General features: G+C 44.6%; 1 protein-coding gene across 1 annotated transcript; it reads left to right on the top strand.

The window, feature by feature from the left end:
- The first annotated feature begins 248 nt into the window (after nucleotides 1-248).
- On the top strand, nucleotides 249-25,100 carry abcc9 (ATP-binding cassette, sub-family C (CFTR/MRP), member 9). Its single transcript, XM_057022147.1, is given in 42 exon segments — nucleotides 249-441; nucleotides 1,385-1,577; nucleotides 3,253-3,394; nucleotides 3,480-3,601; nucleotides 3,804-3,970; nucleotides 4,054-4,159; nucleotides 4,162-4,274; nucleotides 4,344-4,529; nucleotides 6,015-6,179; nucleotides 6,489-6,644; nucleotides 6,729-6,863; nucleotides 6,967-7,129; nucleotides 7,202-7,242; nucleotides 7,339-7,481; nucleotides 7,767-7,875; nucleotides 8,959-9,066; nucleotides 10,795-10,867; nucleotides 11,130-11,235; nucleotides 11,576-11,614; nucleotides 12,260-12,298; nucleotides 14,297-14,398; nucleotides 14,467-14,551; nucleotides 14,639-14,719; nucleotides 15,381-15,518; nucleotides 15,586-15,711; nucleotides 15,802-15,901; nucleotides 16,021-16,094; nucleotides 16,198-16,401; nucleotides 16,661-16,812; nucleotides 16,932-17,001; nucleotides 17,072-17,229; nucleotides 17,303-17,395; nucleotides 18,106-18,208; nucleotides 18,295-18,408; nucleotides 18,496-18,616; nucleotides 19,573-19,703; nucleotides 20,177-20,255; nucleotides 21,283-21,391; nucleotides 22,409-22,512; nucleotides 22,598-22,731; nucleotides 22,813-22,875; nucleotides 23,484-25,100. Coding segments are annotated over 41 exon segments (4,740 nt in total). The 5' UTR covers nucleotides 249-441; nucleotides 1,385-1,429; the 3' UTR covers nucleotides 23,622-25,100.
- Nucleotides 25,101-25,202: the final 102 nt, after the last annotated feature.

Raw genomic sequence — 25,202 nt, 5'->3', positions numbered from 1 at the left:
GGTAAAGCCTACAAAATAAAACAATTGTTTGCCTGGAAAACTGAGAACCATAAAAATGCAAACCGAAATAATAAATCATCAAGACATATTTTGCATCCAAATGTCAAATTGATTTAAAGAAAATACTGTCGAAAATCGTAGTATTTAAAGCGCTTATTTAAGTAAGAACTCGGCTACTGCGAAGCATTATTCTTTATTTTGAAGTAGTTTACCGGAAGTACTTGCCGTTATTCAGTGTAACTGCACACTTGTGACGGTATCAGAATGCGGGGCAGCTGATGTACTTGCGGGGCTAAAAATAATCAACTTTCTTCCCACCTCACTCCTGCTTCGGTTTTGTTTCTTTAATTCTTTTTATAAAACGAACAAGGGTTTCCATCAGTTTTCTTTTGGTTATTAGGAATGAGGCAGTGTCACTAGGGATTATTACTCTTCCCGGAGGTAAGATATGTATTTTTTCTCGCCATGTTCGCGCAACTTTACCGAACTTCATAGTTACCTTTCCTGGCAATTACCTTGACCCACCAAATATATCGTTATTTTATTAATAACGCCAACATTCTAAACCGAATTTCTTAAACACTTGGTAAACTTCCCTGAATGGTTGTTAAAGCTGTATCACCAGGGGAAAATTTTTGAAAGTCAACAGAAATATTCGTTGTTATTAATAGTTTAATAATAAACCGAACTTAAGTTTTTGATGACATAAAGCATTTGAGCATTTTAAATGTGTCAGAAAATTGCGTTTTCTCACCCACAACACCTGCTGTGGTTAGCTTTAGCTCCTGTTAGCGTGGTTTGCTTTTAAAATCAGTTTTTAAAATCTTGATTTTAAAAATCTAAACCAAAATAAGAATATATATTTTAAAATTCCGTTTAAAGTTTTACAGGTCGGTAAAATCAAAGTTTTTCTGTTGCCCCAGGCAAAGATGGCCGCCAGGGGGGGCTTCAGAGCACCATCGTTAATTTTCTTAAACTTTAAACTACTTTCCTTTGACTTATCTCACAAACCTTTTTTGACTCAGTGCAACTCAATGATTTGAGATGAAATCTTATTTGGACTTTAGTTTGACCCTTTTTGAAAAGTCCTTTCATTAAAAACGAAAAATCAGATTTTAGTTTTTGAAGATTTTATTCAAGGATCGGATTAAAAAAAATCTGATATTTTGGATCCCATTAAACAAATGATTTCTTTAATATCATGCAGCATCACTGTGGCCTCTGCTTACTTTTGTGCGAGACCCCCCCCCCGATCTGATGGAGTTTCTGAAGCTGAGGCCAAAGTGATGCCAAAAACCCGTCCACTGGTTCCGTCCACTGGTTCTCCTGTTATATGACTGGTGTTTGTGTTGGCTGATCTGTGTATATGTGTGTTTTCCTCCAGCTTGGTGTGTGAGTGTGTGTGTGAGCGGAGCAGCTCGGCGGTGCCATGGCCCTGTCGTTCTGCGGCAGTGAAAATGGAACCAATGGCTACCGCGTGACGGACAGCGTATTCAACAACGGCTGCTTCGTGGACGCCCTTAACCTGGTCCCCCATGTCTTCCTTCTCTTCATCACCTTCCCCATCCTCTTCATCGGTATGTAAACAAACATGGTCAGGTGACTGAAGTAGTGTATTTAAAAAGGCAAAGTTAGACAGTGTTCTAAGCCGTTTGTGGACAATAACCTGCTGTTGATTGCATTTTAGAAGTCTAAACATCAGTTTTAGAGCACTAAAATGGAGAATGGTTTCTGCAATTCAGCTTTGGAATCATCCAAATCACAGATTATATCTTGAAGATTTCAAAATAAAACAAACTGGATAAGAGGGAAAGCAGTGATGTCAAGATCCAGTTAAAAAGCAAATGTCTCCATGTGGAGAAGGAGCTGTTTTAAGGACGTAAGAGGCAGAGGGCTATTACATAAAGGAAGTAGGGAGTGTTTGTGTGTATGTGCATGTGTGTGTGTGCGCGCGTGTGTGTGGGAATTGCTCTGACCAGAAGCCCTTAGCTGGCTCCCCAAGGACTCACTTATTGTCACTTCCTGGTTCTATTTTTTATGTTTGTGTCCTCTACAAAAGTTTGCTGTCTGTTCAGCAAAGCTCAGAAACAAATATCAGAAAAACGCTCTGACGGCATCAATATAAATACAGATTTTTAAAGTGATGACTAATCAAAAATGAAGCAGGTTAAAGGTCACAGGTTAGGGTTATCAGTCATGTTCAACAACTCAAGGGCTGCACACTCGTTCCCTGTTCACTACTCGCTACATGGGGGACATGGATTGAGTGAACTACGTAGCGCACTCAAGTTAAAGTTAGTATTCGGGCAACGCCGTCATTTACGGCGCACGTAAAGTGACGTCATGGTGTCGCATAGTAATTACGAACCGGTCGCTGGGAAAAGTGGCCAGGTCCATTTAATTATTTTAACCCATCAGAAATACATTCAGCGGTCATTTTATGAAAATGCAATATTTTACCCTATAATTAACTTTATATAATAAAATGAAAATGCCAATAACAATACAATAATAATTACTTATTACCTAAAATAATTAGTGTCCATTGACATTTTTAAGCCAAGACGTGATGGTACATTCTCAAGTCATATTCCGCTGGAGTGGAAACATTTAATAAAGCAAATTTTTCATCATAAAATGGATCTAGAGCTACTTTTCATCTTTGTAAATATTCTTTTACTGACATTCTGATTATTTTAAGATGATCATATTGGACCCTTACTGAAAAAATCTTAATTCCAAAAATTTCATATATCAAACCGCACAGTAGAAATTACCTTAAAAAATGTATCCCATCAGTATCACGTGATACCGTAAAGGCTGATGGGATACATTTTCCGAGTTAGGGTGCTCGCTTGTACACTACTTTTCGCAGTGCATTGTGGGATACATTGAGTGCACTACATAGGGTACAGCGATGCTCACTAACAATTCGGACACTATTTCAAAATGGCGTCCACACTATTGAGTGCACTATGTAGGGTACAGGGGGTGGTGTTGGACACAGCCAAGGCCTCCCTTGGGAATTCTACAGGAAGTGAGCTGCAGTTATCTCTTCCTGGAACAGGAAGTACATACTATTATTGATGAATTATGACAGTGCCACCTGTGGTTACATTGTGTATCATCTCTGGTCACTGAACTTGGTCAGTTTCATTTTGGTTGGTTGGTGTGATCCACTCTGATTGTTGCGACCCTCCCTGCTCTTCATGGTGTCCTCGCCACCTTCCTCTCCCTCCATCTGTCTGTCAGGTTGGGGCAGCCAGTCGTCGAAGGTCCAGATCCATCACAACACGTGGCTCCATTTCCCCGGTCACAACCTGAGGTGGATCCTCACCTTCCTGCTGCTCTTCGTCCATGTCTGCGAGTTTGCGGAGGGCATCGTCTCCAACATGTGAGACCTCAGGGGGACATTTCTCTCTTACATCATCCCTCATATTTTCTGATGAATTTTCTTTTAAATTCTGTCCTCACTGTAGGGAGATGAACACCAACCACCTCCATCTCTTCATGCCAGCCTTCATGGGTTTCATCGCGGCCACGACGTCAGTAGTTTATTACCACAACATCGAGACCTCCAACTTCCCCAAACTTCTACTTGGTTAGACTCAATGACTTTTAATGTCCCCTTTTTTCCATTTTCCTCCCACTTTTTTAAAAAAACCCTTTCTCTCCATTATCAAAGGTAAAGATGCTAACGCAAAGACAAACTTTCCAAGATCACTTTGGTCCCATTGGTCTTTCTGTTCTCTTCACCACCTTTATGCTGCAGCAGTGCTGACTGCCTGTCTCTGTCCATGCAGTGCTCTTTATTTACTGGGTGTTAGCCTTCATCACAAAGTCCATCAAGCTGTGGAAGTTTCTGGAGTATGACATCGGACTGAAGTTCCTGAGGTGCTGCATCACAATCTTTTTAGTGGTTCTGTACGCGCTGCTGATGGCTGTGGAGGTCAACGTGATAAGAATCAGGGTGAGGGAATGTATTTGACTGAAAATAATCCCTGTATTCTCTCCCTGTAGTCCCGCTAATTTTGTCCTCCTCTCTCCTTGTAGAAATATGTCTTCTTTTCCAACCCTCAGAAGGTGAAACCGCCGGAGGATTTGCAGGATTTGGGAGTTCGATTCCTGCAGCCGTTTGTGAACCTGCTGTCCAAGGTTCAGACATGATAAACATCAAGAGGCCGATAGAGCTGAAAAAGATCGGCAAGTTGCCCATCGCCATGAGAGCTCTCACCAACTACCTCAGGCTCAAAGACGCCTACGAGGATCAAAGGGTGAGCGGGCGGAATTTCGCAGGCGCCTTCCTTCTCAAACATCCATGAACTTGCTCTCAATCCTCACAGACTGTCGAGGACCCCGGGCGCACCCCGTCGATCTGGCGCTCCATGTATTGCGCCTTTGGCCGTCCCATCCTGCTCAGCAGCACCTTCCGCTACATGGCCGACCTGCTGGGCTTCGCTGGGCCGCTCTGCATCTATGGCATCGTGACATACCTGAACACGGAGAAAACCGCAGAGAACCAGAAGCAGGTGGGTGCCTGTCAGCCCTAGGAAGTTCTCACGTGGAGCTGTGTCATCAAACCAAGCTCCGCCGGTCACAGACACGCAATCATAGTTAGAACAGCGGGAACAAACCATTAACTCAAAGGTGTCTTTAGTCTGATTTAATTATTATTTTCCTTATTTATCCAAGAGTGTTGGAGAGCAGAAGCTGCTTCAAAGGTTCCTTTTATTCCTTTTTGCTGCCCTGAAATCATTGAAACCTTTTGAGCAGGAATATAATTGAAGGCTGACACACACACAGTGCTCTGTTTATAGCGGCTACGTGTCACAGCAGCGATAGGGGCCGGAGTCAATAACTGATGGTTCCTCTTTGCCGGAGGTCTCCCTGTCATCCCAACAGCTGCGGGGGCTGAAATGACTTAGAATTACAGCACCGACTACACAGGGCCTTGGAATCTGGCAGATAAGCTCCGCCTCCTTAAGAGGGTACGGATTTGTAAACGATCTCTCGGCGGGGGCGCAAAGTCTGGATGTTGTGTTTGCATCCCGTGCGTTGTTTTACTAAAGGTGAACACGAGACAAACTTGGGCGATCCTTCCAGTGATGTCACTGAGGCGTGGGCCGCTGGCACGTGTCGCCACCAGGAGACGGGTCCAGTTCCAGATTTGAACATTTGCAGACTATGACCTAATGTTAACCTCCCTTCTCAAGTCACCCCCCCCAAAATTAATTATGCGTATTTTTGCCTTAGCTAGCTGTCCTTTAGACGCCCCGCTCGTTGCCAACAGTGAGAGGCGTACACTAATCTGCACCCGAACGCATCAATGCTGCCGTCCTTTCATTGTTTGCCTGCAAGAAAATCCTGATCAGCTGTTGATAAAGGAGAACTCCAGTGTATATGTGGCTTTTTATCACAGTGGTTTTAAGGTTTGAATTGGAATTTCATTCAGAAATTTAATTCATATTTATGAATAGTAAGCTCATATTTCTGACTTGTCACTAGAGAAATTGTGTCACGTTTGTAAGGAGACAACACATCAATAAATACTCTAGGCTATTGTGGATGGGCTAATGAAGGCTGTAACCTGTGCTGTTGGGCAATATAAGCAGACGGACAGAAAACAGATGCTTTTAAAGGTTTGGCAGAGCTGATGACAGCGCTGGATGTCGGCTTCTGTCGCTCAGAAAGCATACGAAGCTGTTTGGGGACGCAGACCGGTGCTGGTCTGGCAGCATGTTACCTCAGCCCATTTCACTGCGGTCGTGCCAGCACGTTAACGGGCCCCAGAGAGAGAGCAGGACGCGGCTGCATCTCTAAGTGGCGCGGAAAGTTTCCCGCTCACTTCGCACTCGTTTAAATCCCCCGGATGCTCCGTTCAGAGCCAACCTGGACTCGCTGCTGCCGTGGTTTTCCGTGGGTGCTTGGGGTCGTACATGGACGATGAAATGACTACTGTTCCTCAGCTTGGTCAGCTTTTGCTTGAAGGCTTTGTCACATGTGATTGGCTGCAGGTGAGACTCCTCAACGTTCACTTCATGTCTTCCGCTGAGCTGCTGCAGAACACTTCGGTGCTGGCCGTGCTTCTCTTCCTGGCTTTAATCCTGCAGCGGACCTTTCTTCAGGCCTCATACTATGTCACCATAGAAACAGGCATCAACATGCGCGGAGCCCTGCTGGTGAGAGAACTAACTCAGTTTTTAAAATAAAACTTGTAGGTATGTGGTGTCAACCCCGCTACTCCACCAGTTTTAGGACATTGTCTAGTTTTGTCTGCTGGTGGTTTCTCCACGATTACCCCAACTCTCTTCTCTCTTGCATTTGTTTTTGGGATATTTTATCTGTGATGATGCACATAATGAGGATAGGTGTCTTATTTTGAAAATCAACCATATTTCCTGTGTAGTCAGGAACCCTGGATGTGAACTGGGTCCATCACAGCCAGGTCTAAGATCCTGTAGGACTCATATATGTGGTTTCATAAACAGGCAATGATCTACAACAAAATGCTCCGTCTGTCCACCTCCAACATGTCAATGGGTGAGATGACCCTGGGGCAGATCAACAACCTGGTTGCTATAGAAACCAACCAGCTAATGTGGTTTCTCTTCCTCTGCCCCAACCTGTGGGCCATGCCCGTGCAGGTAAGCAGTGCGGGTTGTCTGTATGCTGTCAGTGGTGAGTACGGCCGTGGGTTGTTATGACTGAGCTCTTCTGGTGTTTGACAGATTGTGATGGGAGTGATCCTGCTTTACAATCTCCTAGGATGGAGCGCTTTGGTCGGAGCCTCTGTTATCGTTCTACTGGCTCCGGTTCAGTACCTCATAGCTACAAAACTGGCAGACACACAAAAAAGCTCCCTCGTGAGTAGCACGTGCATTCAGTGTCTGAGTTTCTGGTTACCTATTTTGGAAGCTGCTCTAGAACGATGCGAGATTAAACTTCCAATTCTTGTTTGCGTCTCAGGAACACTCGACCGATCGCCTGAAGAAGACCTCGGAGATCTTGAAAGGCATTAAGTTGCTGAAGCTGTATGCCTGGGAGAATATCTTCTGTGACAGCGTGGAGGAAACCAGAGGCAAAGAGCTCACCAGCCTCAGGACCTTTGCCTTCTACACATCCATGTCCAGTAAGACATCTCACCGGTCACCATTCTCTCGGGTTAAGTCGTAAATCCATTTCTCACTCTCTCTCTGAACAGTTTTCATGAACGCCGCCATTCCCATCGCTGCCGTTCTTGCGGTGAGAATGCAGTCACCCAAACGTTCGTGATTATCGACAGAACGTCCACGGGCGCGGGTGAGCGGGGGTTCAACTTTTTCACTGTGCCTCTTGCAGACATTTGTGACACATCACATCCTCGATTCGAGTGGTCCCAAGTCTGCGGAGGCGTTCGCAGCCTTGGCGCTCTTCCACATCCTGGTCACGCCCCTCTTCCTGCTCTCTACCGTTGTCCGATTTGCCGTCAAGGCTCTGGTCAGGTGAGGGGAACAGCCTTGAACATTTGCTTCATCGGGTTATGATCAGGAGTCATATGAAAGCATAGAAGAAGAAATAGACGTTTGCTAGTGAGGCTAGCTAAAAATGCAGAGGAGAGAGCAGACGTGACTGAACAAGGATGACAAATTGGAGTTGTGTCAGAGAGGACGGGCGGCAAATCTAATTAAAGGGACCTGGAGGAAACCTGACAGCAGAAACTCTAAACTCCTGAGAGATTACTGATTTTGTCATCATCATGTGCGGACTGAATCTGTGTGTGCGCGCAGTGTTCAGAAGCTCAGCGAGTTCCTCCAGAGTGACGAAATTGGAGATGACAGCTGGAGGAACGGAGACATGTCGATATCCTTCGAAGCTGGGAAAAAGCACATGGGGACGGTGAGTGTGGCCGAAGCAGATCTCCTAAAAACAGCAAAAGAAAAGACGTTTCCCAGGCCAAATGTTTCACTTCTGTCAGCAGAAATTTCCATTATGCTCCATCTTTCTAGATGTTTAGCTGAATTAATGTAAATGGAGGATAATCCAAACATCAACCTCAATATACATTATAAAGTCTTTATTTTAAATTGTCATGTTTTACACCTTTTGAGTGCTAGGACCTAAGCTAATGGACTAGCCTTGCTGGCACGCAATAAGAAATGGACCAAAACCTGTTCTAAACATCGCAGCGAAAAAGTGTGTAAATAAAGTAATAAAAGTGACAGATGTGTGGCTCAGCTCCTAAAAACTACCAGCCTGTTACGGCCCTCTTATTCCCTTTAACCCGTCACACTCGAGGGATTACAGTTCTTGCACGTCATTTGAAATTGGGATAATAAAGACCTTTGAACCGTACGAAAGTCAAACATTTATGATGCATTTAAAGACAGACGACCTGAACAGAATGTGCTGGAGCTGCCAGGAAATCACTTTAATGTAATGAAGCCGACGCTGAGCTTCCTCGCGGCGAGCTAGAGGACGCAGCACGCATTCCTTTCCTGGTCCTGCAGGTAACCAGCGTCCTTGTCTGTTTTGGCAGCAGGTTACTGGTTCCTGTGTATCCTGATAGACGTTCTCCGCCGAGTTCTTTTAATCTTGGACAACAAAGCGTTTTGTTGACCACCTGAGCTCGTGTTGAAACGGCGTACAGGTGCAGCACACGGCGTAGCTGCATAGGAACAGATAAAAACGTCTGTATGCGTCCAAAATACATTTTTTGTGGGTGGCATAGTTGAACTGCATTTTGTTATAAAAATGGGGATTTGTTGTTCAGTGTGTCTCATAGAATCTGTTCCAGGACTATTTGATCAAGTCTTTGATGTTCAGTATATTTACAGCATGTCTGAACAATAAGAAGAGACTTAATCCTTTGGGATTTAATCAGAGGAAGACCCGCTGGCTCTGTTTCTTATCCCCGTGGAGCTGAAACGGAAGAGGGCTAATCTTGAGTTAACAGCTAATATTAACCTCGTTTCCCCCAAGACCACAGCCATCAACAGGAAATGGCCTCTGCGCCACCAGATGGACAACTACGAGCAGCCCACCAGGCGACAGATGAGACCCTCCGAGACAGAGGATGTGGCTGTAAAGGTCAGAGTTCACATGCTGGGGACGGGAAAGGGGAATTGGAGACGTAAAATGTTACCATCCGAAACTGGAGCCGGGCGACTCTCCAGTAAAATACACAAAATGAGCTTGAGTGCAGTCAGGAATAATGACAGTGCGTCGTTATAGTTCTGCACCACAGTTTAAAGATCATTGTTTTTATTTAAGCTCATCTTCTGGACCATAATCCTGATTAGCTCCTGAAATTTGTCAACAGCTGCTTCGTGTCCGCAGTGTTTATCCATCACGGGTCACTTCTGGGTGCGTGGAAGCGTGCGCATCCTCGCTGTCGTCTCAGGAAGCGTAGGATTCACACGAGAATTTTGTTGTTGGTCCGTTAAGGACATTGGGAATGTTTGTCATAGTTTCTCAGTCGACCTCCTCCATCCCTGTGGAACAATGCTGCTGGCCAGATGGTGGTCAGCAAATTAGGAGGAAAATTATCTTAAAGGGCATCATTTACCAATCATCCGGGTTTGGCTATATGGGTCACTGAGTTTGTTTAACATGTGAAACTGCTGACTCCACGTGTAAGCCCATTATTTCCACATTTACTCCCTGCTTTATTTTCCTTCCCTTCGCATTTCTTCTTCTTCCTCCCTTCCCTGGTTGCTCGCTCTTTCCCTTTTTGTTATCCAGCTGCTGACAAACCTGCCTGATTCGTCATGCTTTATGAAATCTTGATCAATCGGGAGGTCCAAAACTGTCCTGGATTTTTTTTTTTAGAGATTAGACTTCGTCTCTTACGTAACCATGAAGCATGACAAACATTTGACATGCTGGACATTTCTGGCCAACAGAAGGTTTGAGCTGCAGTACCGTGGTTGGCCACTGGTGGCAGTTCTGAGCGTTAGCATGTTTGTCGTTATTCCTGTTTTTTGGTTCCGGGCTAGCTAAACACAATGTTTCCACCTACCTTAGATTAATGTATTTTTCATGACTTTATCTCCATTTCCTGCTGTAGAACCAGAGTACGATCAATGGCGATATATTTAGTAAAGCCACTCAACATCAGTTAAGATTTTACTATTACTGTTGTCATCTCACTTCCTCTTTGATTTCTCAGAGTTTTCATTGAGTTCACATAAAGTATTTGCTTATGTTTTTTTTAAAAATATCTCTGAGAAACCTTCTGGAATTGGAGAAGAGGAGAGTGGAGGAAAGTATGAGGGCTTGTCAGAAAAAATAAATAAAAAATAGACAAATAATAGCAACAGATGGGAAGAATGTAAACAGCGGTCACAGAAAGCTGGGTGGTCACTCACCATGGATTATTTAATAGAGAATTCTCTACTTAAAGCCATTTATTTGCCCAAACAGTGGAATATAAATACCTTTTGTGATGTGTCTGAGTTAAGATGCAGTTAACACTTGTGAAGAGGAATGTGTGAGAGCACACCAGGAGTCGGATAAACACCTCCTGTTTAATGTTGTGTTTGTGAAAAATAAATGTGGGAAATGCGTCAAAGGATGACTTTTGTCCTCGGCCTCAAACGCCATCAGCACAGCACGTGTCCTTTGTTGTGTGATGCAGTTATCTCAGCAGCAAACCCGGAGTTTCTTCAACTCTCTTATCTCTGCAACAGGAAAACTGGTCTATAATTCCTAGTCCTTAGACACTCCCAGCTAAGTATTCGTTTTTTAGGATTGCATCTGCTCAGTCTGGGTTTGTCCCATTAATTAATCTTAATCTATATTTATCTTATGGTTTAGGTCAGCAATGGATTCTTCTCATGGGGGAGCAACCTGTCGACCCTGTCTGACATCAGCATCCGCATCCCTACAGGTGAGCACAGCTCACACTTACGGAGAGGATTTATAACTCGCCATTATTGTTTTATTGGTCGGATTTTCTGAAATCAAAACACGTCAGACATCTCACGTAGTGTCATATTAGAATAGATAATAACAGTTTCTGCCTTATGTATAAATGTATTTTATGTTAGATGGTAATAACAAGCTAGCAAATAGCTTGAATTCAGAGATTTCGCTCCCAGAAGCCAGTTTCTCCATTAAAACTAACAATTCAACTTTTCTGAACACGTTAGGCCAGTTGACGATGATTGTGGGCCAGGTGGGTTGTGGGAAATCCTCCCTGCTGCTGGCCATGCTGGGCGAGATGCAGACCATCAAGGGGAGAGTCTACTGGAGCAAGTAAGACCTTTAAGCACATAAATATCTGCCATTTACGGTAAAGTTCCTGTTCAGAATCTTTATCCAGATAGATTTGGTTGCCGATTAATATGATAACCGATCAATAATTTTGGTTCAACTTCTCAAGTTTCAACAGATGCTGCTTCTGTTGACATTTATGGCATTTAAGATATGGATGTTTTGTAGTGTTCATATCAATAATGGCAGATGAACTGATCAGAACACAGGCACACTGTGTGTGTGTGTGTGTGTGTGTGTGTGTGTGTGTGTGTGTGTGTGTGTGTGTGTGTGTGTGTGTGTGAGATATCTGTCTCTTAACTCTGCCCTCTAACTGTATCAGGCTGCCTGATAGTGTGATGACTCAAGAAAGAAACATAAGGTATTTTGTGTGGTGTCACCTTTTTATACCACCAACATCCTCATTTACATCTACATCCATTAATGTGACCCTCTGATAGTCTGGTTTTTTTTAATCCTACACATCCTAACGAGGTAAAAATACAGCAACGTGTTTATTTTGATTTAACTTACTCAAAGCACACGACGGACACGGGATCAGGTTTTATGTGGTGAAGTTTGCTCAGTGCTGCTCTGAGCACGTGTCAGAATGCGATAATTGAAAAGGAATAAATTAGATTAAACAATAAATTCTTATTGTCGAAGGCAAACGCTGACTGAATGTACTGTTCTCTTGAGCAGAACACACTCACACACACCCTGCTGCTCACATCAGACAGACAATGACCGCATCACCAACGTGGTTCTTCTCTTCTGGGCGGGAAGGTTAATCCCATTAAGAGCTAGCAGGCTAACATCATGTCTCCATTAACTGAAACTTAACATGAACACCAGTTTGTCTCCTCCATTTATTTTTATTTTTTCATCCGTTTCCCTTTGCCGCTGAGTTTATTGCTCTTCCTCTACTTTGGCTTCTTGTGTTTTCCATCCGTCTTGTTATAAACACAAATATACACATGGCTGAGCGTTCGAGGCTCCTTCTAACACGATGACCTGACTTTGACAGCTGGTCAGAGACAGAGGAGTCTGATGAAGACGTCAGGAGGTATAAGTTCCTTTTCCGGTCTCCCTCTTCCTGAGTTTTAGATTTGGCTTGACCCCGGTTCTGTTCCCATCTCCATTTATCATCTTTACTCCTTTCAGAGGAAATGCTGGCTTCCACTGCACTCTCTGTGTTTTTCTTGTTGCATTTCAGGCTCAGTTGTTCATGAACACACACACACAAATGCATTTTAATATAAAACAAAAGATTAACCTGTGTAATTGTATTTATTTTGTGCATATTTTATGCACTGAAGTGGATTTAAAAGGCACCACAATAGCTGGTGCAGACATACAGGATTTATAAAGTAAGATAACATAGATTAATAGTAAAGTTTCCAATCTTATGATTGTGGAATTCAAATAAAGCTATTGCAAATGTTCCACTTGCCACATGGAGAATTCCACCTCTGATCTGCTGGTTTTAATGTTGAGAATCATTTTAAATCAGAAGGAAGGGAAATAGACCGGTTGTCTGGGTTACTGAATGAAGCATCTGATGTTATGGAAGACCAAGACGTCACCAGCAAATTTACAGATCAGTTGGTCGTCCTGGCAACGCTGCAGAGTATGTTTGTGTTCATGAACAGCCGCACCGGCCTCTGGAGTGAGTGAATGTCCCGCCGGAGCCCTCATCTGATCCTAATTTGTGCTTTTAATGCTGGGAGTCATCGCCAACACTCAAGCTCAATATATTGTTTTAAATGCAGCATTGTTTCGTTAATTACAGGACTTTTTTCTGCTTTTGGGTAAAGTTTTGGAGTAACTTTGATACCAACTGAAGGTTAAATACATCAAACCAGTGAAATTAGTTGACATTTTAGCAATGAAATGCACAGTTTATTTTTTACTTTAAATTTAACACTTTGTTGGCTCATTGGTAAAAATCTCAAAGAACTTTTAAAGGTATAACCATCACATTGTTTCAGTATGTATTTCATACTAGCATGGGTCAGTGATACATCCCATAGAGGGGGCCACTATAAGGGTTAGTGATTGGTTGGTTTCATTTTAATTCATTTGTGTTTGTCTTTTCATTCAACTTGTTGGAAATGCTGCAAAAATCTTCCCATATATTCCCTTTGTGGTTTCACCGATGCCAGCTGAACTGCGGCCAATAATGCCGCCACGATTAATGGTGGCGCTGCAACATTTGTGCTGCGACACAATAAATGCAACATATGGACAGCAAGTTCTCAACACTGGCAGGATTTAATTTACAGCATAAATGAGCCTTAATAATACATAAACCAAGTGAAACACTGGATAAACTTGTCTGTGTTCCATGATGGTGCTGGAACATATGAAAGCTGCGTCTCCTCCACACTTTATTTCTCGTTGAAATACCTTTATCTTTGAATGATGAACAGATATCAGGTCTCAAATGACACCTTATTGCTTAAATATGTACTATAGTAATTATATTTATAGTAGAAACTTGCCTGCATGTCGCAGAGGTCTACTTTTTTCCGACAGGTTGTAACTGTAAACCTGAACCCGAACCTGAGCGCTCACCTCGACTCCCAGCAGTCACGCTGTTGACGGTGTCCGTTTGTGCCAGTTTTGTTGACGTGCAGATCATCATTAATCTGATCCATCTTCCATACAGTAATTCGCTCTCATCTCTGACTGAGAACGGAGAGATGTTGGTTTTGGGTTTTGCCAAGCGTCCTAAACATAATCCTTCCTCCCTCCTCTTCCTCATTGTCACATTTGTCAAACAGGAGTACTGGTCTGATAAATTGTCTTCTTCTTTAAGGAAATGTATTTATAGCCATGGCACGTTGTCCAGAGAGGTTTTAGAGGTTTTCTTAAGCCAATGATATTTAAACATTCTTAAGCTGTAAATATGATTTGGCTTTTATTGCTATGAAGTACAAATCCTCAGAATAAATGTGTTGATGACGCCGGCTCAGATCAGTACCACTGTTCCAAAGAGACCCAGGAATGCACGCCTTGATTCTCACCCTTACCTTTTACCTCTGTTTCCCATGATGCACAGCAAGAACAGATATTCTGTGGCCTACGCTGCTCAGAAGTCGTGGCTGCTCAACGCGACAGTGGAGGAGAACATCGTCTTCGGCAGCCCTTTCAGCAAACAGAGGTGAGGGCAGGGCGTTCCTCTGGGGTGCTGGGTGAAGCCGAGCACTGAGGGGAGCTTTGTCGTTCCAGGTACAAGGCTGTGATTGACGCCTGCTCCCTGCAGCCTGACATCGACCTTCTGCCCTTCGGGGACCAAACTGAGATCGGAGAGCGGGTACGCCCTAATGTTCTGTGCTCCCCTGTCAGATTAATGTGCTTCTTCTGGATGTAGAAGTTCCTCTGTTGTGGTGTTGTGATTCAGGGGATTAACCTGAGCGGAGGTCAGAGGCAGAGGATCTGCGTGGCCAGAGCTCTTTACCAGAACACCAACATCGTCTTCTTGGTGAGCGCAACTGTATCAGTCATCGAGCTTAAAACACCCTCAGTGATGATGACGGTCCAAATACTTTCCATATTACTCCATCGCTTCTTTACTGGAAGAGTCACAGCCTCCGTTTCTGTACGGCTGGTTTCAGTGGTGCACGTTGGCCTCTGGGACGAGGAGGTGTCCGTTTCTTGATTCCGTTCGTCATGTGTTTATCTTGCTAAGTGACTGCGTTCGGAATATTCTGCTGCCACTTTGGGCTTTTTCAGTTATCTCGCAGACGTTTTACATTTAACAGCTGGAGTCCTTTTGTACACTCATCCCTCTCTGTAATGTCTAGAGTGCTAATATGTCATTGATGACACTAGAACGCTCAATCGGGACAGAATGTTTTCTTTGATTAACATTAGGTGCGAAAGTGCAGCTGCTCCGGCCTTTTTTTTTTTTTTATCACATCTGGATCTTTCAATTGAACGCAGCCAAAACTCTATTGTGAGATTTTAAATGGCAGGACTCCACAGCAGATAACTAATTTACATCATCAACATGGCTGCATTTTTGAGAGTAATTAACATTAATGAATGGACGGTGTCTCCGGTACTAACAGGTGTTAACATTTGCTGAGGATCTTTTATAAAAAGACAGTTCTAAAAGGTCTGTAACTTTCATGTCTCTATAGGATGATCCCTTCTCTGCTCTGGATATCCATCTCAGCGATCACCTGATGCAGGAAGGAATCCTAAAATATCTGCAGGACGATAAACGGACTGTGGTTCTGGTCACCCACAAGCTTCAATACCTCATTCACGCAGATTGGGTGAGAGCAAAGATCTCAACGCTCAAATGAGTGACTGTTTAGGTATTTACGCAGGCTCGTTGTCCAGATCATTGCCATGAAGGACGGCTCGGTGCTAAGAGAGGGAACTTTGAAGGACATTCAGACTCATGACATCGAGCTCTACGAACACTGGAAGACCCTGATGAATAGACAAGACCACGAGCTGGAGAAGGTAGCGATGACCACACCGTCCTGCGTGGTTTAACCAGCGGTCCCATCGCCGTGTTCTCACTGGTAATTCTGTTGCGATGTTCTCAAACAGGACATAGAACAAGACAGTCAAACTACACTGGAGAGGAAAACGCTGAGGAGAGCCTTCTACTCGAGAGAGGCCAAGAACCTGATCGACGATGATGACGACGGTAGGAGGACACCAGTAGGATGATCCTTGTCTCCAACACTTCCATCCTGTTCACTTTTTGGGATCACTCGCTTCTTTTTTTTACCAAATTGGAAGTATTTCTTTTTCGACTCTCAACAGAGGGAGAAGAGGAGGAGGAAGAGGATGACAACATGTCTACGACCACAGTCAGAGGATCGAAGATCCCGTGGAAGGTAATCCACCCCTAGAGCCGCTTATGAACCTTTGATGCGGAGCAAAAACATCCGCCCGTTGTAGCGTTTCAGCTCTTCTCACACACTTTTCCATCGTCCTCAGGTGTGCTGGAGCTACCTGTCCTCCGGTGGCTTCTTCATGATCTTCTTGATGATTTTCTCCAAGCTTCTCAAACACTCGGTCATCGTTGCCATCGACTACTGTCTGGCACACTGGACCTTCTTCAAAACCAATCAGAGTGCAGGGAATGAGTCGCGCCATTCGTATGGCAGCAACGCCACGGCGCCCGCGCCTGATCCGCAGAACGTATGAAGTGTTTCAGGAGACTGTTGAAGATTTTCCTTTTGCCCAGCCTGTTGTAGTTAAATAATTTCCTCCTTTCCATGTTTAAAATGTGACAAAAAAACAAAATAGATCTGAATGTATCTTACAGGTTAGATGAAATACTCATATGGAAATAGATGTTTTTCATGCTTTAAGAGTCTCTGTGTTAGAGAACTAATCAGCATTTCCTGATGCGTTGCTCTGAAACTCTGAATCCTCTCATGTGTTGCTATGGTGACAGGACGACCCCTACTATTTGGTCTTCATCGTCTTGTGCGCTGCAGGGATCGCGTTGTGCCTCATCACCTCGCTCACAGTGGAGTTTCTGGGTCTTTCTTCGGCCACGAACCTGCATCACAACCTGCTGAACAAGATCATCCATGCCCCCATCAGGTATCGCTTCCAAGTCTGAGGGAAATCTGTCTTTCTGTCCACATCCTGCTTCTCCTCATCTTCCAAATTTTAGAGCAGCGACAAAGTAACGGACATTTGACGAACCGTTTTCCTCTCAGGTTCTTTGACATCACCCCTCTGGGACAGATCCTAAACAGGTTCTCAGCTGATACCAATATCATCGACCAGGTACAGCAAATATGGTGCAAACTGATGCAAACTGATCCAAGCAAATCTGAATACATTTCCCCTCTCTCAGCATATTCCTCCAACACTGGAGTCTTTGACGAGGTCCACGCTGCTCTGTCTCTCTGCCATCGGTGTCATTTCCTGCATCACTCCATATTTTTTAATTGCCCTCTTCCCTCTGGGTGTGGCCTTCTACTTCATCCAAAAGTACTTCCGGGTGGCCTCCAAGTGAGTGACTTTATACGTGTTGTTTTAAAAACATGCAATCTTTTCATTTTCGTGGTCTGTTTTCCTCCCTCAGAGACCTTCAGGACCTCGACGACTCCACACAGCTTCCTCTGCTCTGTCACTTCTCTGAGACGGCTGAGGGTCTTACCACCATAAGGGCGTTCAGGTACGACACTCGGCTCCTTTTGACTCCTCAGAAACTCTGGAAGTCCTTTTTTGCTTTGGGTTTATTTTTATCCACCTTTCACTTCTAAGAACAGAAGTCCTGAATAAAAAAAGGAGAGAACACGGGGATAAAACCTTTCCAGGAGTTGCCTGCGCTCTGTTACAGTCATCTGAGTCAAGCTGAACTCATCAAAATGCATCAAGAAAGCCTGAAACCTTATGGCACATTTCCTATTTTATATTTAAGAGGCGTAAAAACATCGGTTCTTGTTCTTTTTGAAGGGTTTCAGCTTGTGTTTTCATCACAGTCACGATGACAGACGCAGCAGCAGCTTCTTCCTGTCCCCGTGTCCCCGCCGTCGTTCCCATAATCCAACATTAAACAGCTCTCACCCTTTTTTGTCATCCTCCCAGAGGACTTCCTCTTCCTTACACACAAATGTACGAGCTGTGACACACACATACACAGTTGTGTCCAGGCAGACACTCCCGTTATCGATAGATTCTCTCCAAACCAACAGTGGTTAATTGAACATAAGTCACAGAAAATGAAGTTAGCTGTCGTTTTACCAGCTGCAGATGAAGTCTGTTTTGTTCGTTATAGATTTTCTTTCCCCCTCGGGTTTGAATGGAACAAACGAGCAGATTGCATGTTTCCGAGAGGCTGGGTGTAAATGCGGCTTGTGAATGACGTGCGCTGGAATGTTTCAGACACGAAGCTCGTTTCAAACAGCGAATGCTGGAGCTGACCGACACCAACAACACAGCCTACCTGTTTCTGTCCGCCGCCAACCGCTGGCTGGAGGTCCGCACGGTGAGGCGTCCCGCATCTCGGTGCCGGTGGACAAAGTCGGAGGCGCTCTGGGACCCTTCTTTTATGACGGCTCTATCTTTGTGCAGGACTATCTGGGGGCTTTGATCGTACTCGCGGCAGCAGTCGCCTCCATAAGGAGTTTACCCAATGATCTTCTCTCCAGGAGCCTGGTGGGCTTCGCACTCACGTACGCCCTCACGGTGAGATTTCCGTCCCAGTGATTTGTTATCTGTTTGCTCTATGAATGAATCCTACTCAATGTGGTTCTTATCTCTGCTGTCCTGCAGGTTAGCAACTACCTGAACTGGGTTGTGAGGAACCTGGCAGATCTGGAGGTGCAGATGGCAGCCGTGAAGAAGGTCAACAGCTTCCTCAGCACCGAGTCGGAGAACTACGATGGATCAATGGGTAAAGGCCACGATCTGTTCCTGCACAGCCTGTCGGCAACGTGAAATTCCTGCTTCAGCGTGGCGTCGCCTGGATTCGCTGGGCAACTTTAGATTCAAGCGATTATTGTGTTGTTATGGGAACCAACCAAAGCTCCTCTGGTCTTTGTGTGGCGCCTCTTTGCATCATAAACTAGCCTTAACTCTCTGGACCCTCTGGAGTCCAACCTGATGAGGGTTTATTCTCAAAAGGTTCAACTTCAGAGCTTTTTTCTTATCAGTCCTGATATAATCTGCCGTTGAGATTACCAACGTCTTACACAGTCAAAATAAACTGGAGCATTTTCAGTCATGAACTTAAAAGGAGAACTCCACAAATGTGCCAAAAAGGACCAAGACAGAGCGGCTATTTCTGGAATCGTAATGAAAACATTTCCTGACATTAAAGGATGATTGGACATAAAAAAAAGACATTGAAAGGAGACAAAAAAAGAGCTAAAAGCCAAAGGACCTTCCACCTTTTTAGGGATTTTGACAAAATTTTCATGTAACATTATCTGGTTAAATTTGACCAAAAATCTAGAACCAAATCCCACCTTCTGGTTCTGCTGGGCCATAATCAGGGTAGTACACGATGCCTGCTGTGTTACACCTGTCTGATCACATGTGAGTGCATGTGAATGCTTTAGTCAGATTTGAATAGTGAAATGATGAATATGATTCAATATGATGAATATGATGTTTACTATTGTAGCTGTATGTCAGGTGCCACAGTAATAATTATATATGTATGTATGCATGTGTGTGTATATATATGTATATGTGGTGTTATGATGTGATCCATATGGCCTTTAAGCTCTTGTTTATACCAGCCAGGCCTCTAACATAGACAACAGGGAAGCAGCCAAGGGTCTGTTTTCTGTTGCGCTGGTCTCAAACAGTCAGTTTGAGCAGTTTCCTGTGTTTGTCTCGCTGCAGACTCCTCTCAGGTGCCCGAGAACTGGCCCCAGAGTGGCGAGATTAAGATCCAAGACCTGTCCGTGCGCTACGATCCCATGCTCAAGCCGGTCCTCAAACACGTCAATGCCTACATCACACCAGGACAGAAGGTAATTAACACGAAACCGCGAAGCCAACGCTGCCACAATCAGCTGGCGGCCTCATAAAGACAGATTTATCGTGTGGGCTGAGTCAGTATTCATCTTTTCATCTTCTGCTTGGATCTTTAAGAACGTCTCGAGCTTGGTGTTATATTTTTGCACGGGCAGTGTAGTCCAGCTCACTCACCGGTCTGTTGTTGGAGGACTGTCTTCTCTTGTCGGGTGTAAAATTAAAACGTTTTGTCATCATAAACTTTAAAATATACCTAAAATCGCCTCACGAGTCGCCATCCTCCGGGCGCACATCAGTATAGCCTCGGATCATTAGCGGACGCTTCCTTTGAAATCGCAGCCCACCGTGTGCAGACACTTGCGAAATCTCAGCACGTAGCCGCCACTCAGTTATCACCGGAGTGCCTGATGTCTCGCCGCCGTGTCAGAGCGAGGCCGACTGACCAGCTCCTGTCCTCCTGCTGCTGTAGGTGGGGATTTGCGGTCGCACCGGCAGCGGGAAGTCCTCCCTGTCGCTGGCCTTTTTCAACATGGTGGACATCTTTGAAGGTGGGTCTGAACGCCGTCCCCCACTCATCCTACACTTCTGTTGCCTTCACATTTTGTTCCTCATCTTAGGAGAATGTTCAGTTGGCGCCTCACTGGAATAAACTACGTGAAACATCGGAGTTCACCTCCTGTTATTTATGTGCGAATTGTTTATTCAAGCGTCCCTCCTCTCATTCTGACCTTTTTAAACAAGTGCAGGTCTGAAAAAGAACCTTTCTGCTCTTTGTTGGGGTCTTTAATTCCTAACAAGAGGACCTGAAGTGGACTCTTCATCATTCAAAACAAGGACGTGGTCCACGTCCTAGCGTCGTCTCTAGACCCAGACTCGTTTCTCTTTACAACAGCGGTAATAAAATGTCAATTTTGAGAGCGCGGTAATCTTATCGCCCTGTTTCCAGCCTGGATGGAGATGAGCGCTCTGAGACTGATTACTGGGATGACACACTTTTTCCATACACACAGCTGGGAAGCTGTTTCTTTAAACAGTAAATTAGGACGTGTGGATCGGCTGCATTTCCATATAAAGCAGTGAAATAAAAGCAGAGCCGAGTCCTGTGACAGCTGGCCTGATTTACGCACCCTCGTGCATTTGTTCTTTACCTAATTACTGTAAAACAAATCACACACACGCACAAAAAACATTTATTGAGTATTATGGGGGCTAAGTGAATTTTAAATAGCTTCATTGTTTAGAGTCCTGAGTTTCAGGCAGTTTACTCTGAGGCAGAAGCTGCTAATGTCCAGGCAGCGTGACTGAAACATGCGTTTCATCTAAACTCAACACTAACCTGGAGTGGCTGATGTCACCATGTCTAAAAACAGCGCTGTCTTCTGTCTGAGGACAGCTTCCCCGCTTCAGGAGCGTCAATACGGGGTCTGATTTGTCAAAGCTGCAGAGCTTAAAGTGCAAGCCATCACTTTACGCTCCGTTTTGCTATTAATTCCCTTTCTGGCTGTCAGTGGACTCCTGATGGACACATGTTTGAGTGGCTTCACCGGGTTTAATCTTCTGGTTTCTCTCCCTCAGGAAAGATCGTCATCGACGGGATCGACATCTGCAAACTTCCTCTGCAGACGCTCAGATCGCGCCTCTCCATCATCCTGCAGGACCCCATCTTATTCAGCGGATCAATAAGGTACACAAACGCCGCGCACGCTCTGCTGGACGCCCACCAGGGGCTTTGAGATGTGACGTGACCAGTCCCAGCTGCGGGGTCAGCAGTTGAACTCACAGCGGGAACTCTGATTTGGACATTATCTGACTTTTGTCACGGACGTCATAGACGGTGGAGGTCGTCGTCTTCTTCTTCTCCTTCTTCTTCAGCGTCTCACAGACGCGCAGGCTGGCTGTGTTTGTGTTAGTAGAAGACTCAGTGACTCTGTTTATTATAGAAGACAAAGAGCATGTGCTGTTTGTTTGAACAGATACTGGGCTTCACACAGCCTGTGTGTGTGTGTGTGTGTGTGTGTGAGCCTGGGTTGACTGATTTGCTGGGACTGTTTTCTTTAGATGTTGCTGTTATATTGGGACGCAGCTTGCCTTCACATTTCCCACCTCTCAGTTCAGGACCTCATTAATCGTCACATTAACCCGCATAAGAAACTGTGTTATCACGAGCTGGTAAAGAAGGCGACAGATGTTTATTTGACTCCCTTTATACGTGCTGGCCTGTCGTTTTGGACTTCTTGCTCGTGTCGCTGCAGTAATTTGCACTATTTTTTTCATGGTTTTCTTTTGCAGGTGCGTGGAAGCAGCGATACCCAAAGATGGCCACATCACTTTTCTAGTTTTGGGGGTTACTGCCTTTCATTGAATGTTGTACTGACTTTATTTATTATATGATGTATAATTTATGATAATAATTACACACTCTTGCCATTTTATAGTGCTGTTTTTCTTTGGGGAGCTCACAAATTTCAAAATAAAAGCTTAATATTATGAAACATCTCAGGAACAGTATTGTTTTGAACCTTTTATTTGGCTATTTTACATTCTCTGCGGCCCTCAGCCAAGCTGCTCCGCTCTCGTGCCGCTCCGCTCTCGCGCCGCTCCGCTCTCGCGCCGCTCCGCTCTCGCGCCGCTCCGCTCTCGCGCCGCTCCGCTCTCGCGCCGCTCCGCTCTCATCCTCCGCTGATCTGTTTGTCGTTCCCAGGTTTAACCTGGATCCGGAGAAGACCTGCTCTGACGATCGACTCTGGGAGGCGCTAGAGATCGCTCAGCTGAAGCACATGGTGAAAGCGCTGCCTGGAGGGCTGGGTACTCGCACAGACATCTTCATCTTCATCTAATGGCTGTTTGGGTGGCAGCAGGAGTCCGTTTTAAATGTGTGAACTGGGTGCAGATGCTGTGGTGACGGAAGGCGGAGAGAACTTCAGCGTCGGCCAGAGGCAGCTCTTCTGCTTGGCCCGAGCGTTCGTCAGGAAGAGCAGCATCCTCATCATGGATGAAGCCACGGCCTCCATAGACATGGCCACGGTACTGAGAGGACTCCTTAATCCGGCAGAGTCTCTCAGGCTGCAGGAACGTTAACTGGGATCTCCATTTCCTCCATTTCAGGAGAACATCTTACAGAAGGTCGTGATGACGGCGTTCGCAGACAGAACCGTCGTTACCATCGCTGTAAGTCCGCAGCCGATCCGTCTGAACGTTAGATCCTTCTCTTCCCTCTCTTCACATCTGATCCTGTTCTTCTTTCCTTCTGCACCTTTCACTCTCCTCATCCTCCCATCGCCTCTCTCTCGGCTTCGCTCTCTCCCTTCCCTGCCACCCGTCCCTTCGTCCCGCCACCAGCACCGCGTCTCCTCCATCCTGGACGCCGACCAGGTGTTGGTCTTCTCCTCAGGGATCTTGGTGGAGTGTGATTCTGGTCCGAACCTGCTGGACCAGGAGGAGAGCCTGTTCAGTGTGTTAGTCAGGACTCACAAGTAAACCCAGACCAGCACGACCAGCACGGAGCACCTCGCCTCTGCCCGACTCTCTTCTGTCTTTTGCTTCTCTTTTCTACGTTTTTGGGGTTTGTTTCTTTTCATCTTGAGTCTGGCTCTACCTGGTTGCTCTAGGATCAGACTGCTGGAACTTCCACCTGTAGCTCCTGGATTAAGTATTTTTTTGGGGCCAGGGTTGCATCTAATCACAGCCTTCTTTGAGTGTTTTTAGCTAAATATCCTGAAATTTTTCCCCATCTCCCATTAATCCTGCTGATGGACCCTGTTGGCTTTTGTTTCCAGCACCGCGTTCACACCATCCTCACAGCTGATCTGGTCATTGTGATGAAGCGGGGGAATATTTTGGAGTACGACAAACCCGAGACCCTCCTGGAGCAGGAAGACGGCATTTTCGCGTCCTTCGTCAAAGCTGACATGTAGGGTCAGCAGGTTTGATGGGAAGCTCCTGTCGGTGACCAGCGGAGCCGTACTTGAATCAACTGTCGTGATTTTGCCGTTTGAATTGGAAAACTTAACACGTTTTCATTTTTAGGAGACAAAAAAATCAGTATTTATCAATACTTTTGATTTTTAAAATCAATTGAACCTCAGTGCCACATTTTGTACTCAAATCTATGCTACGCGTTCCCGGGGAACTGGCACTATGAGCAGGTGAATGTTCACATTTCTGTCCTCTGCCGTCACTGATTTAAGGAACCTTCCACATTATTTAATTTCTAAACAATTCTCCATAAATGGTGACAGAAGCTTGTTTACTAGCTTCCCTTACTCAGAACTGTTCTTTTAATTTTTCCCGTCCAGTCCAAATGTCTCAATTTGCTTCAGATATTAGGGAAATGACTCGTATCCATCAGGTTTCTTATTTATTTCTTACTCACTGCATTTTTACTGCTTTGCTAAACACAAATGAAACAAAGGCTGCAGGTGAGGAAATGAGTCAAAATGCCTGAATTTAATTGATAAATGCTAAAAAGGAACACCCAAACAATGAACCAAAGATATTTTCTGGGAGTTATTAATGTTTTATCTGGTTTATTTTGCGCCCCAAGGCTGTTCTACCACTTGTACTTTTCCTCCTTCTTGTATAAACACTTAAGGGCGACGCGGCTCAGCCTGCCTGTCTGCGGTCGCCCTCGCTCAACGTCTTAGTTTCCTCGACAACGAGACACCTTCAGAACTCCCGTTTCAGCTGTTTAACAGCGACTCGGAAGACTTTTTTCTCCGATGCTTAATCCTTCTTAATCCTTCAGGCAATGAGTTGGTTCTGATAATATGCACGCAAGAATGGCAGATATTTTTCACCATAGTTAACAAGCCGTATATATCGCTGCATAGAAGGATGTAAACATTGTTTTAATTTAGATTTCATTTGTATTTTGCAGAAAGTTGCCCAAAAATTTAAAAAAATGTTTCATCTCAAGTCAAAGAATTAAAACAAGATATATTCATCCAGCTGATATGAGCAAAACTGGAGCCATGTGATGGTCACCCTCTTCTTCCTCTGTCTATCTGCAGCCAACAGTTCATAAATCACAAGTGTTTTTGTGTGTGTGTGTTGTGTGTGGGGAGTTGTGTGTACAGCTGGCTTTTCGGCAAAACCTGGAAACAATTTTTAATGAAATCATATTTTCTTTTCCAATTTTGGGAACAGGCATGCAAATTTAAGGTGTTTGATATTTTATAAGTTGAATATAACACAGTGAACACTAATTTTATATCTTCACTCTTTGCTGCAAACCTGACTGTTAAAAGCACATTTGTTCTTAATTCTTTCAGTTCTGTGTATGTTAGTGTACAGCCTGTATATTTAATCATTTTTAATGAGCTATTTCAATCGCGTGCCTAGTCTTTTTTTTTTTTTTTACACGTGAAATGATAATAAAAATGGTTTTGAGTGAATATTTGCTCTGCACAGTATTTACGGAAATATTTCAGATCAATACTTGCTAAGCAGTGCCCCCTGGTGACGAAGGGGTGTATTTTCAAAAATTGTAATTAAGC

Source organism: Takifugu flavidus, chromosome 22 (assembly GCF_003711565.1).
Source record: "Takifugu flavidus isolate HTHZ2018 chromosome 22, ASM371156v2, whole genome shotgun sequence".
Taxonomy (NCBI): Eukaryota; Metazoa; Chordata; class Actinopteri; order Tetraodontiformes; family Tetraodontidae; genus Takifugu; species Takifugu flavidus.
This window is presented reverse-complemented; position numbering and strand designations above follow the sequence as displayed.